This window comes from Apium graveolens, chromosome 3, assembly GCF_009905375.1.
Source record: "Apium graveolens cultivar Ventura chromosome 3, ASM990537v1, whole genome shotgun sequence".
Classification (NCBI taxonomy): Eukaryota; Viridiplantae; Streptophyta; class Magnoliopsida; order Apiales; family Apiaceae; genus Apium; species Apium graveolens.
In genome coordinates, this window is record NC_133649.1 from 84,514,118 (window position 1) to 84,530,227 (window position 16,110).

At 32.9% G+C, this 16,110-nt stretch overlaps 1 protein-coding gene and 1 pseudogene across 2 annotated transcripts; one reads left to right on the forward strand and one right to left on the reverse strand.

Moving 5' to 3' along the window:
• Nucleotides 1-3,020: 3,020 nt before the first annotated feature.
• Nucleotides 3,021-6,210, forward strand: LOC141712545 (outer envelope pore protein 16-3, chloroplastic/mitochondrial-like). 2 transcript variants are annotated; one of them, XM_074515517.1, is made up of 3 exons: nt 3,021-3,147; nt 3,385-3,724; nt 5,770-6,171. In XM_074515517.1, the coding sequence occupies exons 2-3, from the start codon at nt 3,394-3,396 to the stop codon at nt 5,919-5,921; spliced, it is 483 nt and encodes a 160-aa protein (XP_074371618.1). In that variant the 5' UTR covers nt 3,021-3,147; nt 3,385-3,393; the 3' UTR covers nt 5,922-6,171. The 2 variants fall into 2 exon arrangements, with proteins under 2 accessions (XP_074371618.1, XP_074371619.1); XM_074515518.1 differs by having other exon boundaries at nt 3,029-3,142; nt 5,770-6,210.
• Nucleotides 6,211-8,432: 2,222 nt separating this feature from the next.
• LOC141712546 (uncharacterized) lies at nt 8,433-15,624 on the reverse strand (annotated as a pseudogene).
• Between the last annotated feature and the right edge of the window lie 486 nt (nt 15,625-16,110).

Here is a 16,110-nt window from a genome sequence, read left to right on the forward strand (position 1 = left end):
ATCGTCATGATATTTCATTTATGCATAAATTTGTTGTTTGTAGTGATTTTGTTTAGTTAATCATGGATTACGCTAAAATGAGGGAGGATTGTTAGATATTTTAGTTTAATTGGATTAGCTAGTTGACCAATGTGATTGTAATATTCCATCAAACAAGTCGGGAGAGTGCGGAGTGCATGCTTATTTGAGTTTATTATGATTTTCGGTATTGGCAGGGGTTGGTGTTAATGTGAAAAGACATGTCTTTTAGACACAACCGCATACCTCAAAGGATGTGTCTTAGGACATGTCTTTTGGACATGTATGGATGTGTCTTAGGACATGTCTTTTGGACACCTATATAATACTTGCAACAGATTTGGTCATTGAGATAGAAAAAAAAGGTTGGTTGTTGAATTCACACAAAATACATCATTCTCTGTTCTTATATTCTGATTTTATCCGGTTGAAAAGTTTGGATAACCACCAAATTGTTTCAATCTGAAATTGTTTGTCAAGACTTCAGAATAATTCAAGTTATCCTCAACTTTTCTACAACATTCACCCCCCTGTGTTGTATTCAATATCTAACAATAGCCGTCAACTTCATCTCCCTTGTGTGTTTTTACCCTGCAAATTAAAGAATTCAACGATTAGATGGATTAAAGGGTAAAAAGATGGGATTTTGGGGGTTTGATCGATGACAGTTCTTTTCATAATGGTTCTTGATTTTATATTTTTGGTGTTGGGTTTTCACTATTGTGGAGATCAAAATTCACAGCATAGTATAGAAAATCTCCTTGATTCAAGTGTTTTGACGGACATTGTTTGAAACGTTGAAGTCATTGAGCTTGCGTTGTTTAGGAAATGTATACATGTAAGTCTCATGTAAAAAAATATCATGTGTTTAGGTATAGTCTTTGACCATTTCACAAATTATGATATCAAATTTATACTTGTTAAAATTAGTGCTTCAATATATCTTGTATTTTATCTTAATGTAGTGTTATATTTTACATTGTGTGTATTGCACTTCTTACACATATAAATATATATAACACACTATTATGTTAATTATGCATTAAGTCGGGGATTTTCACGGAAACAGACTCTGTATTCTTAGAGAAGGGCATGAAATACTATTATACCTTGACCATGATCTAAGTGGTATATGGCCGGTATGTTTGATTTGAATTGGAGATGTAAATTAGGGGATGTAAATACGCCAACAAGGGTCACTTATCCAGTGGGTATTATTATGGACACTAATTCTGAAAATCGGTAAATTGGTCAGACGATGCGGGGAGGTGGCATTTTGATCATTCATTCATATTCTTGCATAAATTAATGACAAAAATATATATTATGTACATGAAGTATAGCCAATCCACAACTCTAATAATAACATTTTAAAAATTATCATTTGTAATACTACAGTTTAAATTTAATTAAAAATTGTGTATCGCCGTCAAGTAACAGCTAATGACGCTATTAAAATATTTTATTAATAAAAATTAAATTGGGGTTTAATTATTTTAATTAGGGTTTCTTCAAGAACACTTTGATTATTGTTTCCGGTGACTCGAGATTCCAGTGAAATGTCCTTCAACATTCCGGTCACCGTATTCAACCTTCATCCTTTGATATGTTCAAATTCAAATTAATTTTTAAAATAAGTTGTTGGACCATTTTACCCTCTTACCGTTCTAGGGTCCTCGACGCCAATACATAATTTTAATTGAATTTGAATTATAAAATTGTAAGTGATACTTAGAGGGAGAATTGGCTGAACTTAGAGTGCACAAAATGCATTTTGTCTAAATTTGTTTATAATTATTACTAGCTGAAAACCAGTGCGATACACGGATCAAACTATTTTTCTAATATTATATATTTTTTATAAAAAAAATTGAGTTAATTTCTTAAACTTGTTCATTTAAAATTTAAAATTATATATTTTATGATAATTATATTAATATGTCTATATATTCATAGTTTTTAGAACATTTAAATCTATTAAAAGTAATAGTCTCGGTACCCAGAAAAAATATTATTTTTATTATTTTATTCAAAATAAAAATACAATATCTCCTAGGACCTTAAAAAAAATATTTTAGCGAGTTATTACTTAATCGATTGACTATAAGAGCTATTTTAAAAAGACAATATTACTAATTGAACGATAGAGTTTTATTAATAATTCTATGTGCCTATGTGTGTTTTTAAAAAATAATAATTATGTTTTAATTAAAAGTTAATCTTTAATTCAGATCTATATGATACGAATTATACTTTAGTCTGACATTAATTTGATTTATCCTGAATTAGTGATTTATATTATTTTATTTTAACCCGAGACCCATTATACTGACAAAATCCAACTTATTATTTTTAATTTAATTTTAATTTTTTAAGTCCAGATCTATAAGATAATTTTGTTCTAGTCTGCATAATTATTATATATTATTTTATTTTTTAGTTAGTTGAATTATATTTTAATTTTAATTTTGTGTATGTTTTGATCAATTGTATAATATATTTTTCCCAGAAGAATAATATATATTATTTTGTTTATCATAGTTCAATAGTATAATTTTATAACCGGATCAGTAGTATTTATTATTTCGTCTTAACCCGAGACCCATTATATCAACCAAAGTCAATTCATTATATTTAATTTGCTTAAATTTATTTTAACCAGAAATATCAATTAGAATAATATAGAACTCGATATAATAGAATTTAAATTGGTAGAAGAAATTAATTTAAATTGGTAGAAAAAGCTGACTTTAATATCAAATATAGTGATATAGAGTTCGATATAAAATACAATTTAAATTGATGAAGGAAGCTAACTTTAATATCAATTAAAATTAGAATTGATTGACCAACACCAATTAGAATTAAAATAAATAGATAAGGGTAAATAAATAATTTCAGTAAGTACCGACCAACCAACTACCAAATTTTTAATGTTTCGTCTATTATAATATAGTATAAATTTTGAAAATTAAAATTTTATTTTAACTGTGCCAAGTTATATACAAATCACTTATGAGGCGATTGGTCCCACGCGCACTGACTAAATATTGGGGGCTGTTTAACTCAAAAGCTTCGTCGTCCTCACTTACCGATCTAATCACCATCGCCGATCCATTTCCCAGTCAAGTAACTCTCCCCATCTTCTCTTTCTTCTTTATATCTTCAATTGATATGTTTGTTTCTATAATAATTTCATTTCTAGGGCTCGTAACACCCCCATTTATATGTACATACATTTCCAAATTAAATTAGAAAAATTTACCTAGATTTTTACTTGCAATTATGTTTATTGTTTGATTTTATCTGACTGGTTAATTTTATCGATTGTATTAATTAATTGTACAACTGTGATTAAATTTGTAGACATAAATCATGGATCCTTCTGAAATGAGGTATTTAGAAGACGAGGATAGTTCAACTATGAAAGTTATTAAAGGAGCTACTTCCGGTTTCGTTGTTGGTACTATTTGGGGAACTATTGTTGCTACTTGGCATGATGTGCCTCGTGTTGAGAGAAGGGTTGCTTTACCTGGTTTAATTAGGACTCTTAAGATGATGGGTAATCACGGTGCCACTTTTGCTGCTATTGGTGGAGTCTACATTGGTGTTGAACAGTTGGTGCTCAATTATCGCACTAAACGGGACTTTATTAATGGAGCTATTGGGGGTTTTGCTGCTGGTGCTACCGTTCTCGGTCTTAAAGGTTCCCGGCTTTCTTCCTTTCTCTTTTCTCCTTTATTTTATGACATTTGTGTTAGCTATTGGGAGTTATCTGTTATTTTTTATGTTAAAGCAATTTGTTGTTCTTATGGAGGTATCTTAATGATATATTCATGTTGTACTCAATTTTTATGTACTATGTATTACTGGCTGAGAATTTGTAAATGTTATTTAGTATCAAACTCTTTTGTATGCTCAGCTTCTGGTAGGTGGTAGCTATCTTAGGTGTTTTATTTTGGGAGGAAGACATTAGAAGTTCCATGCTTTGTGATTTTTAAGAAATAAGGGATTGAGGAAGATAAAATTAGCCCTAGAGTAAATTTTGTTACAATAATAATGAATCAACATATTATGATAAGTAAGGTTGTTATGGGTTCACTCGTGTTCCACAACAAAGGGATAGAACAATGTGAATGAATCATATGTTCGCAAGAACTTTTGAAATCAACAGCTCGTATGTTGGCGTATATATGAAAATATGTATTTATATAATGGCCTGAACAACTTATGAAGTAAGTTTTAGTTTTGACCAATGTTTTGCTCACTCACTGTTTTTATCCCACATTTTTTATTTAAACGAGGACTAGTCAATAATATCTTCTAATTACATTTAATAGAGGATTAGATAGTTTGATTCAACTGATTATACTTGATGAATTATGATTACTTCTAATATAGGACACTGCAATATAATCTGGTTAAAAACTCTAAGGCTGTATTTGGTTGAGGGGTTGGGAAGGGATGGGTTGGGCTAGGTTGGAGTTGATAAAACCTCGTTTGGGAAAAAAAATTAATGCAGGGGTTGGGTTTGCAGGGGTTGAAGAGGGTTGTTTTCTAATGTAAAAATTAAGGATTTCCAGCACCAAAGATCGGGGTGTTGATTGTGCCAGCATTAATGAAGGGGTTGGGTTTGCAGGGGTTGAAGAGGGTTGTTTTCTAATGTAAAAATTAAGGATTTCCAGCACCCCAGATCGGGGTGTTGATTGTGCCAGCATAATTTTTTTGGCAGTTCAATCTTATTACTTTCTCTCCACTCTCTCTCTCTCCTCTTTCTCTCTCTCTTCTTTCTCTCTCTTCTCTTTCTCTCTCTCCTCTCTCTCTCCTCCCTCTCCCTCTTTCACGCGCCCTCTCCTCCCTCTTTCTCTCCCAACATTCAGACCACAGATGCATATAAATTGAATTCTTTTCCTGTATAATTTGAATTGATATTTTATTTGATTCTGTAATTATATAAAACTATGGATTTGTTTGACCAGTAAATTTTACAGGCTTTTCTTATCAAAAGTTTTAATTTGAATCAACTTAACAAAATAATAGAAATTTATTAAATATAGTAGTAATTTTAATTTTGCATGAATTTAAATTTTGAAATTTACTTATATAATTTATCATTTCGGTTATAATCTTAACCAAAAATTGAAATATTTCAATTGTAACTATTTGTTAATTTTTCTCAAATATTAAATAAAAATCTTAATTTTTTTTTAAATTTTAAAACTTTGAATGCTAGTCTAATTTTATTTTGATTTATCTAAAAAATATATTATTCAACCTCCCCTCATAACTCTCCATCCAAATGAGTCAAGGGTTGAACCCCTTATTCATCAACCCTCGTATCCAAGTAAGGTAGGGGTCGAAGCTATCCTAGCCTAACCCAACCCAACCTATCCCATCCTAACCCAACCTAACTCCTCGCTCCTCAACCCCTTATCCAAACAAAGCCTAAAGGACTTACTTTTTATTTGATATAAGATTAGAGAGGAAATGTTTTGATACTTGTTCATCATAATTTGAACTGAGCACTAGAGATGGCAATTTCTTCATTACGTAACTGGTGCTCAGGCTACACACCTTTGGTGATTAAGGATCAGTTTCATTTACAAGCCTGGCATTTTGGGTGAAAGCTTTAGGCTATCATCCGTAAGTGAAAAGACAGCACATAGTGCTAGTAATTGAATGAACAATAATGTTTTGAGGCGCCTCTTCATTTGTGGTACATTTGGCTAATGTTCTGTTTCATTTTCACAGGAAGGAGCATTTCAACTGCAATTTCTGCTGGAGCAGCTCTTGCAACTACATCGACGCTAATTGACTGGGGAGGACAAACCACAAGAATTGACAATGGAAAGGAATACTACCCTTACACCACCAAGAAGAGGCCCAATGCCACTGTCAATTGATTACCTCTCTTTGCTGCTTTCGAGAAGGAAGATTCTGGCTTTGGAAAAAACTATATATCTCCGAGAGTTGATGTAACATTGTTGTTCGGAGACAACCAAAAACTTTTTCTTAAAACCCTAATGTTAACTTTCGGCACTGGGTTTTATAGCCGGAAGATTTGTTTTTGAATAAATATGTTGTCATGCAAAATTTATATATTTCGTTGGATCAAAGTTTATTTTGCATTATTATGATTTCTTTGACAAGCGAGTACTGGCATTGATTGCAGAAACAGAGAATTGGAGATGATTCTGCTTGTCCTTAATTCTTTTTGTACGCTTTTATGGTGTATGTTCTGTTTTGGATTATAAAGATGAACAAGTACAGAAGTACTGACCTCATTCTAAAAGGATAATTTTGGATGAGTTCCCTAGATATAATACCAGTATCAGGTTCTTTAATTACTTTTCTCACAGCTTTATTGAATGTGTAAATTTTGGAAATAACTTGTTTCATCGAGTAGAGAAGAGGCATGGACAATTCTCCTAGTAGGAATAATTAGCTGGGTACATAAGTAGCCAACTGGATATATTTGAGCTCCAATAAGATGCATCTTATTTATAAGGCACCAATACATACATTCTTTGTTCAGTGATGTGCATATGTGATCACTCAAATTAGGTGCTCGGTGTGCACATGTGATTACTCAAATTAGGTACTCCCTCGATGGCTGTAGATTTGAGCTTCATACCTGAACAGCATTCGCTATTTGGGTATTTGTTCCAACCAAACATCCCAGAACAGCATTCTTTATTTGGGTATATGTTCTAAAGCAAAAATTTAATAAAATTCTGCTGCTTCAACTTATGGAACATCATTACATATTAAATTTATTAATCTCCATTGCTAATGTACTCTACCCGTCCCTTTTTATTTTTCACGCTTCCTTTTTTATCAGTGAAATTGATCAATTTTTAACTAAAGATAAGACAATACTCGCTGGAGTGGATGAAATGAAATGGATGTAATTAAAGTAATTAAATTGGAGTTGGAGGGAAAATTTGAAAAACAATAATTAGATGAACAAAATTGTTATGATAAGAATTGTGAAGAAAACGAGGTTAATAAGAAATGGAACATTCCATCTCAAATAGGGGTGTTTAACTATAATGTGGGTGGTTAGAAATGGGTGAAAGAATGAAAATTTTAGAAAATTTAATTATTTTCCACTTAAAATCTCATTTCATTCCATTCACCCCAACCAAACAAAACATTATATTATTTGAAAATATAGAAAATTAAATATTAAGTAGATTAAATGTACTTTTCAATATTTTTTTGTTCAATTATAATATATTAATAAATTTCAGTCAAATTTTAATCAATTTAACTGCATAAAGATCAAATGTGATAATTAAAAAAGAACGGACGGAGCATATTCTGACAACTAGTTAAGACAGGTAAACTAGTGAACAAGTGCCATCAAATTTTTAGACAAGTTCTTTTGAAAGTCAAAACTGTAATTGAAGATGCAACTTTAAACCGTTTCAGGGGTACTGCAACAAAGTAATCAAGTACACAGCACAAAAGCGGGCCAATCATGTGATCAGTTGCTTAGGTAGATATACACTGGCTCATGTCCTGGATTGGCAACAGAAATGGGCACATCATATAGAAGTGGATCAATACATATAATCATATTAGGAGTCTTCTAAAACCTAGCCGCCTCCCTCCTCTTCTCTCCTCTCCTAGGGTTTGTTTATTTTCAAGTAAATCAAGGGGCTTCCACTGGTTTTTTCCGGTGGAAAGCCCCAACCCTTCATTCTCTTTTGTCCTTATTAATTTCCCTTCAATAAAACCCAATTTTTTGGGTGTTTGTGTGTCTCTCCTTTTGGAGTGTGTGTTTTGTCTCTCCTTTTGGAGTGTTTTGTTATGTTTTTGTTTAATTATAATTGGGTTTATTTCGTATTGAATCGGTTGAGAACGAGTTTATTGATATTCTTGGTGGTCTGTAAAGCCTGCGTCGAATCTGGAGCGGTGTTAATTATTGCAAGAGCTCACCTTTCACAACCAAAGATTGTTCATCTTTCACGTGTCTACACTTTCGGCATGTCTATAGCTGGTATCCGGCATGTAGATAGCTGGGGTGTTTTCGGCATGTCTATAGCCGGTGTCCGGCAAGTAGATAGCTGTAGTGTCGTTTTTCCAATCTCAGTGATTGGTGTTTTTGAACATTGGGCTAACAATGGTTTTTATGTGATATGGTCAATTGCGATGTTGCTATTTTCAGAGATGTTGGCACAATTTGGATTGCTCGGGATGTCTTTTATTTCGTTTTTAATTTCAAGAATTTTTAAATTCTATGTGTTAAACGATCAGGAAACAAATCATCTAATTGTTTTTAGTATGATATTTGTTTTACCACCTGGTTGTATCGACAGTTGGGGGTTTGTCCCGACTGTATTATATTGAAGTTAATGAAAGTTTTCTGCATTTGTCAAAAAAAAAAAAAAAAAAAAAAAAAAAAAAAAAATACATATAATCATATTAATTAAAAAGGAACAAAGATGTTATCATTCCCAACATATTTATCCTCTCACAACAAATTGCTTACATTCAAAAGTTGAAAAAAAAAATGTTGTACAAACATTGAAGAGAAGTACATCTCCTAAATATTACAATAAAATTTTCTAAAAAAAATAAAAATTCACGGCAAGTTGGGGCCTGTAATTGTTATTGCATCCTACCTGGTAACCCTAGACATGACTTGGTTTGCCCCAGAAAGACAAATTCAGTTGGATTTATCAGCTGACAACAATCTCGACAGCATGCACCATCAAAAACTTGAAAGATACAGAAACCGGAAAATTGACCTTGGGTTATAATCCTCCAATTGTGCCACTAGACAGCATAATGCCCTTCAATCATTCTGTTGACAATAAAGTTGTCTAATATTTCCTGAAGCTGTTGAATAATAAAAACAGACCAAACTCGAATTAGTAGGTTATCTTCTGATTTTCTGGACAAAAAAGAAGAAAACTTAAAAAATTATAAATGAGGCGTTAAGGGGTCGGGGAGCCACAAAACTTTGGAACAAAATTTCCATAACCCCACAAGTTAAGTTAAACTGAATACAACAGAAGGAAGAAGAGTGCCTTTTTTGTTTTGTGGGAAAAACATTATCAGCCAGAGTTGATAATGTACCACTGATGAAGCCAAGTTCTCAATTACAACCATGGCTTACAGTACGATTTTCAGGACACACGTATACAATCCCCTTGCAACACATTTCTTATTTACCCAACTCTTTGATGAAACAAGAGAAAATTAATTAACATCTAGTTTGGTTATTTGATCCCCATAGGTAACAAAAAAAACAACTAACCAGCCATTGAGCAACGGCTATTACCATATAACCAGTCTTTGAAGGAGGCATGGAGTACAGTTGATAATTCTCTTTTCTTGCTATCCTCGAGCTGTGTTTCCTTTAATGAATTTTTTAGTTCTCCAAGATTTTGATGCTGTAAAAAACATATAAATTACGCTACAATATTCATTTAGTTATAAATCAGTGCCCTTACCAATTTGAGCACAACAAATCCAACTAAAAATTCAAAATTTTAAATCGCTAACAACAAAAATGGAATATTTAAACTCACCATTTTTTGTTGGGATTTCACATAAGCATCTGGAAGAGGAAAGGGATTGTCTTTCGTAGATCCACAAGATTCTCCTTCAAACCAGTTTGGAATCTGTTCATGGAGAGAAATAAACAAATTAACACAATGTATAGTGACACACAGTAGATAAAGAACAATGTGAACTGTAAACAAATTATGATATTGAACCACAGATAAAGCTGGATAAGTTCAGTACGCATATCACATATATAAAAAAATTAGCGGGATGATCGGGAAAATAAGTCCAATCAAGAAAATAATTAGTTTTACAAATTGAAAAAACAAGATCAAGCCTCACCAAAAAATTACTAAATTGATCAGGGTCGATGGCGGAAGCAGACTCCGTCTGAACATCAGATACGCCCACCGGATGAGATAATGAATCATGTGGGTCAACCATTCCCAGTGCTATAGGTTCATTCCATCTGTTAAGAGTAGTATCAATACCAACTTGACTCAAGTGATCCTCCAGCTGCGAGTAGTATGTATTATATGGAGCTACCTGGAGGGAATGGCAAAGCAATAAAATAAAATTAAACAATGTCTTTTCCAGGGTATGCAAATGAAGACGAAGCAATTAATAAAGATCAACATTTTTTGCCACGATAGAGCTGAGGCATAGAAAATAAAATCAGGCTTATAAAATAAAACTGTGAGTAGAGTGCTTTTAAAGCAAACTGAGAGTAGACTAAGTAGGACAGCCAAATTTTTATAGAAGCATGGTTAGGGGAAGCAACAGAGGGAGACAGGAGTAAAATTAAGAAGTCTAAGGGTGTGTGAAACACATAAAGCTTCATCCAAAATTAATTCCGATAGGAAAGTGCTAAAATGGGCTAGAAGTTATAAAACTTGTTTCTTTTTACATACATATTTTGAGGGAAACTAGGGACAAAACAGAGAAACATTATTCAAGCGAGGTTGATGATAACAAAGAGACATCCTCAATTGGCATAAATTTTGACCCCCTTTTTTTTTGGTCAAGGTCAATTAAAAAATTTAGATACATTTTAAATCCAAACTTCAAATTACGTAACACTAAAAAAACGTGGAGCTTCTTAAGCTAATAACTATTTACAAGAAAATTTAAAACTGACTTCCTTCAGAAAACATAGATCCTTTCTATAAACCATCATCCAAAAGCAGAAACTCACCTGTAATTTATGGTTACATAACACTAAAAAAACGTGGAGCTTCTTAAGCTAATAACTATTTACAAGAAAATTTAAAACTGACTTCCTTCAGAAAACATAGATACTTTCTATAAACCATCATCCAAAAGCAGAAACTCACCTGTAATTTATGGTTATCACCAACAATAAGTGGTTGCTGATTTACCCCCAAGAAGAATAAACACTCACGACAATTAGCAATGCAGATTCTTTTAGCTGCTGTAATCACATGAACTCGTTCGCAGTGTTCAACTCTTACAGCCTGTAAATTGTGAAGACTAACAATGTGAAGTTATAATATAACCACCTCAAGCTAATGTCGGTACGTAAAATAAGCTAGTAATGCAACTACTAATGTATACTAATAGTATCATTTACATGCAAGTGAATAATTATATACACGAAGACAAACAATGTGAACCTATTATAACATAGCAACCTCATAATGTATCAAAAAATTAATGCTGGTTCACAAAAAAAAAAGCAATTAAGACAATTGCTAACACATCTGTAATATTTAATGCAATATTACAGATTACACTTGAAAATTTCAATGCACTTAAAGCAGATCTGTAAGTATTCAGTAAAACATGCTAATTTATTTCTACTTCTTAATGCAATTAAGACACTTATACTGTTACATTTTAGTGAATATACATGCTATTTTAATTCTACTTTTTAAATAAAAAGTTTAGCCCCCTGAGTTGCATCATAGCTGTAAAACTTTGAATCTAATAGGAGATGCCTTAAAAATATTATAAAATATGATGTCCTAGTAATTTAGGACAATATTCTCATGTATGCACTCCAACAACAATGCCTTATAGTTGTGTCTTATCATTAAAAGAATATTATATTTGAATTATATTTGAAGGGAATGGAAAAGATGAGAGAGAATATATGTTTAAAAAAAGGAGGGAAGTAATTTTTTTTATTAAAAAAATTGAAATAAGGCCTGCCTAGTGGAGCCTTAAAAATGAGGCATGTGATGAATGTACTAGTGTTTTACGGCACCACTAGGACATTGTTGGAGCACCTAATTATTCAAAATGCCTCAAATTATAGTTTAGGACAACGATTTAAGGCACTATTGGACTTGCTCTAAGGCACTTTTTGTGTCTTGCAAGATAGATGAGAACTTGAACCGTAACATGTATATGTTGTTTCTTATGCCTCTATATGCCAAATATAGAAATCATTAATATGAATATATAATGATATGAAAGACATTTCTCTAACAATTTAACAAATTTATATTTAATGGATTGCTAGTCCAATATTTTTTGGCAAAGAAAGCTTTACAGTTTAAATTGATATACACATTCCAAAGTATAATGCATACTCATACTCTTACATTTGTGTAGATATATGTGCTAAAAGTTCTATATTGAAACAAAATTAACTCCTCAAGTTACGCATTGCATCCCAGCTGTAAACTTTGAATCTATAGGATTATAAGACAGTTTCTGAGCCTTGCAAGATAAGCGAGAATATGAACTACGGCGTGCATATGTTGTTTTCATCCTCTTTACGCCAAATATCTCATGAACATGGATACATGATGACATGAAAGACATTTCTCTAACAATCTAAAGAATTCATTATATTATGTACTGCTAGTCGAACATTTAGACAAAGAAATTACACCGATATACACATTTACTTACCTTGCCTACAGCTCCCAGTACTATAGTTGTATCAGAACATCCATACAATGTGGCATATCTCAAAGGTGCTAAAATGTAAATAACCGATTCGTGACAATTCACAACCTGCAATGATAAGATTTAGGTTTTAATGTCATAGTTAAAAGATGGAATACATTTAAAATTGCAGAATAATCGTATACAGTACATACAATATAATTGCACAAAATACAAATAGGTCAGTCCATAATGGATTGTGACTTGTGAGCTAAGTATATAGCTATGAACTAAGTCACGATTTTCACCAATTAGCCCTGGAATATCAGCTACGGTGGAAGAGAAGCTAAAGCAGCAACTCTTGCAAGGTTATGTTATGTGTTATATATATATATGTATGTATATGTATATGTATATATATCTATAGTTAGAGCTCACGGGTGACTGTTAAGAGTCCTACATTTTTCACGACAAATCGATCATGAAAAAGTAACATAGATAAAGTCAACCAGATTAACCTTCACTGAAGAGCCTTGCAGATCAGAGGTCCGCTTCAAGCATGATGACTTAGAGATACCCTCAATGAAGCTTGGACCTCTAGCAGAAGTTATAGACTTTGCTACACTAGGAGACACGTCAGCCATTGGGACATCCGGGTCAGATGAGCTGGTTGGTCCATTTTCTTTTGTAGAATTTTTTTCAGAAATATGTTCCAATGCAGACGATATATTCTCTAGAAGCCAATCATGGACTTGTGATGCGGGTACAGGAACAGCAGGCATATCAGGATCGGAATTGGCAAAAAATGGAGCATTCTGGCACAGTGGAACTTTTTCTGATCCTTTTTCACCAAAAAAGATCAAAAAGCCAAGGTGCTCAAAGTTTTCCATTTTTAACACCTGGCATTATTAGTTGAAATTAGCTAATATAATGAACTACAAGTCTACAACCAAGGTAGAAAATATAATCTTCCAACATTTATGGACATGAGGAGGGTGACATCACGTAATAAAAAAATTAGAATACAAAACTCATGTTTTTCTAGCAACTGCTGTTAGTTTGTCAACATTCTAACATATATGACATACAGAAGAGACAAATATACGTTACAGACAGAAGAGACTACACCATATAAATTGTAATCTCACAATGCATAAGCCTCATTAGAATTATAAAAAAAAAAAGAAAAAAGAAAAGTGAGCATATAACGAAATTAGAATTGTAAGTGTGGTTGGGATCACAGAGTGTTCCTTCAGATAAAGAATTAGATTGGTAAGTATTATGTGTCCTAATTGTCAGAGTTTATAAAATCAAGTCATTATTGTATATATAACTAAACAGAAGGTGTATAATAACTCTTTACTAATAAAGAAGTTGACAAACCAAAGAATCCTCGCCTTCTCCCTCAATTATATCAGATAAAAGGGAGACAATGTTGCCCAAGTGTTTCTGTAAGTAAGATAGCTGGTGAGCCTCTTCATCCGCTTGCGACGGCACAAACCTACGACTGTTACTACGCACAAGCTGCAATGCCATACTTGAAACAGTAAAATTTGAGCTTATTCATAGATTATAACTGTGTAACCAGAAACAGAAGGGGAGTGAATTTGACAATAAGCGATTATAAAGACTATGGGAATGTAGAAGTGGATGACAAAGCAGACACAAAACAAATAGATATATAATATTTTAGGGGAGACTGCCGAGTGGAGCCAGTTAAAGGCTCAACAGTCACTACTCTACTGATGTAGATTTTATTGCACTGACATATGGGAAATATGGCCAGCTCATATGTTGTATATCAAAGGGAATGTTACGAGCTAAATAAAATTTTAACTTTCAAACCATGTACCAACAATATATTTAATGTGTAAATTTATTATGTAGTGAACATATACAGAAGTAGTACAAGACACAAGTCACTATCAAACTGCATACAGAGAATCATTTCCATCCAAGCTATCATAAAAACATTAGCTAGAACTTTTTCAAATTAGTAATTAGCACAATTCCTCTCCGACGTCACCAATATACATGACAGCAAAATGCAATAACTACATCAGTTGGTCGTCTTTCGTATAAAACTCAGACATAATGCTAACAAAGTGATATTTAACATACATCATAACAATTTCAAAACATAAAACAACAATTAACCTCAAACCAACAACTATTACAAATCAGCCCATTATATGTATACAAAGAAGCTCTACTCTCATGCAAATAACACGAATATGACATTACTGATTCCACATCACTGTGACGCCCTATAAAACGAAACACAAAGTGAAATTCAGCTGCAACTAATCCATACGTCACACAAAAAGGATTAGGCTATTTTCAATAAATGCAACTACGCTACAGATATGGATTCAGCTGGTCTCATTTTCTCCACTACCAATAATTATCACAAGTATATAAACACAACTTAGGAAACAATTTAAATTTCAAAAGACATAGAAATCCGAAACATAACAAGAATGCATATACTTTACCAATCCTACAACATCACAACATTATTAAATTTACAACGAGACACAAAATATTATACACAACAAAATCGACCTGCAACGGAGAGAGAGCCGATAAAAAGCCATCGAAAGCGGAAGTAGAAGGCCAGACATCAGTAACAGCAGGTGAATCCCTATGTCCACGCGGAAGCAGCCGTTTATACGACTGTACATACAAGAACAAAATCAGATCATACACATCAACACCGACCGATTCAATCTCCCACGGCTTAGTGTTAACAAGCGGATCCGATTCGCAGTGCAAAACCGACGCAATTGTTTCAATTACAAGACGCGCGTGCTCAATAGAGATCTGAAGAGTCTCGGATATGGCGGACGAGTTAACTCGGCCGATTAGTATCGGTGGATAGAGAAATGAGCTTAAGTTTATGAGAAGATAGGGTTTGTAAAGCATCGGTGAAGATGAGTTTGGGAATCGGAACGAGTCCGTGTTCGAATGGCTCGCGACGTGGATGTATGTAGATTGATGGTTGTGGCGGTGTTGGAGAGGATGTTGAGGTTTCGACTGAGTCGGACTCGGTCATGGTGAGTTAACGAGGGGAATGAATGGGAAGGATGGGGGAGTGTGATTGTTTGTTTGGATCGATGTTTGTACGGAGAGAGATGAGAAAATTGTTTGAAAGAGATTGAGAGAGAGAGAGAGGAGAGAGGAGAGAGGAGTGATATGGTGAATTGAGGTACATGGAAAGTATGTTACGTGGCAGTGTCTGAGAGTTGAGAGGGAGATCCTACTATATTTGGTCAAAACAAAGTCTTGTTTGATTTCTTTCTTATTTTTTAAAAAATAAATAAATTGGGATTGCTGGATAGCAGAAGCATTTGGGCTGGCTAATGGCTATGGGCAACCACTATTTACAAAATGTACTTGATGGACTGTGGCTAGGGAACAAGGAGGCTCGGACCACGATGAGCAAACCAAACTGAAAAAGTGAAATCGGATTGAAAAATTGAATGAAAAAATTGAAGTTGACATAAATTGGAATGTAATTGAATCGACAGAATATTTCGGTAACGGTTATAATATATATTTTTAAGTATATATATTAAATTATTTGCCAATAGTCAAAACTGATTGTGAAAAACTGAATCGTTTATAATATACATGTTTTATTTTTTATTTTTTATTTATATAATTTAGAAATAACAAATCATTAAATTAAATATATATATATAATAAATTATTTAC

Bases quoted from the DNA above. Each gene is read 5' to 3' on its own strand.
- LOC141712545 (XM_074515517.1), top strand. From the start codon at position 3,394: ATGGATCCTTCTGAAATGAGGTATTTAGAAGACGAGGATAGTTCAACT. The intron at 3,725-5,769 runs GTTCCCGGCTTT...TCATTTTCACAG, and splicing joins TACCGTTCTCGGTCTTAAAG to GAAGGAGCATTTCAACTGCA.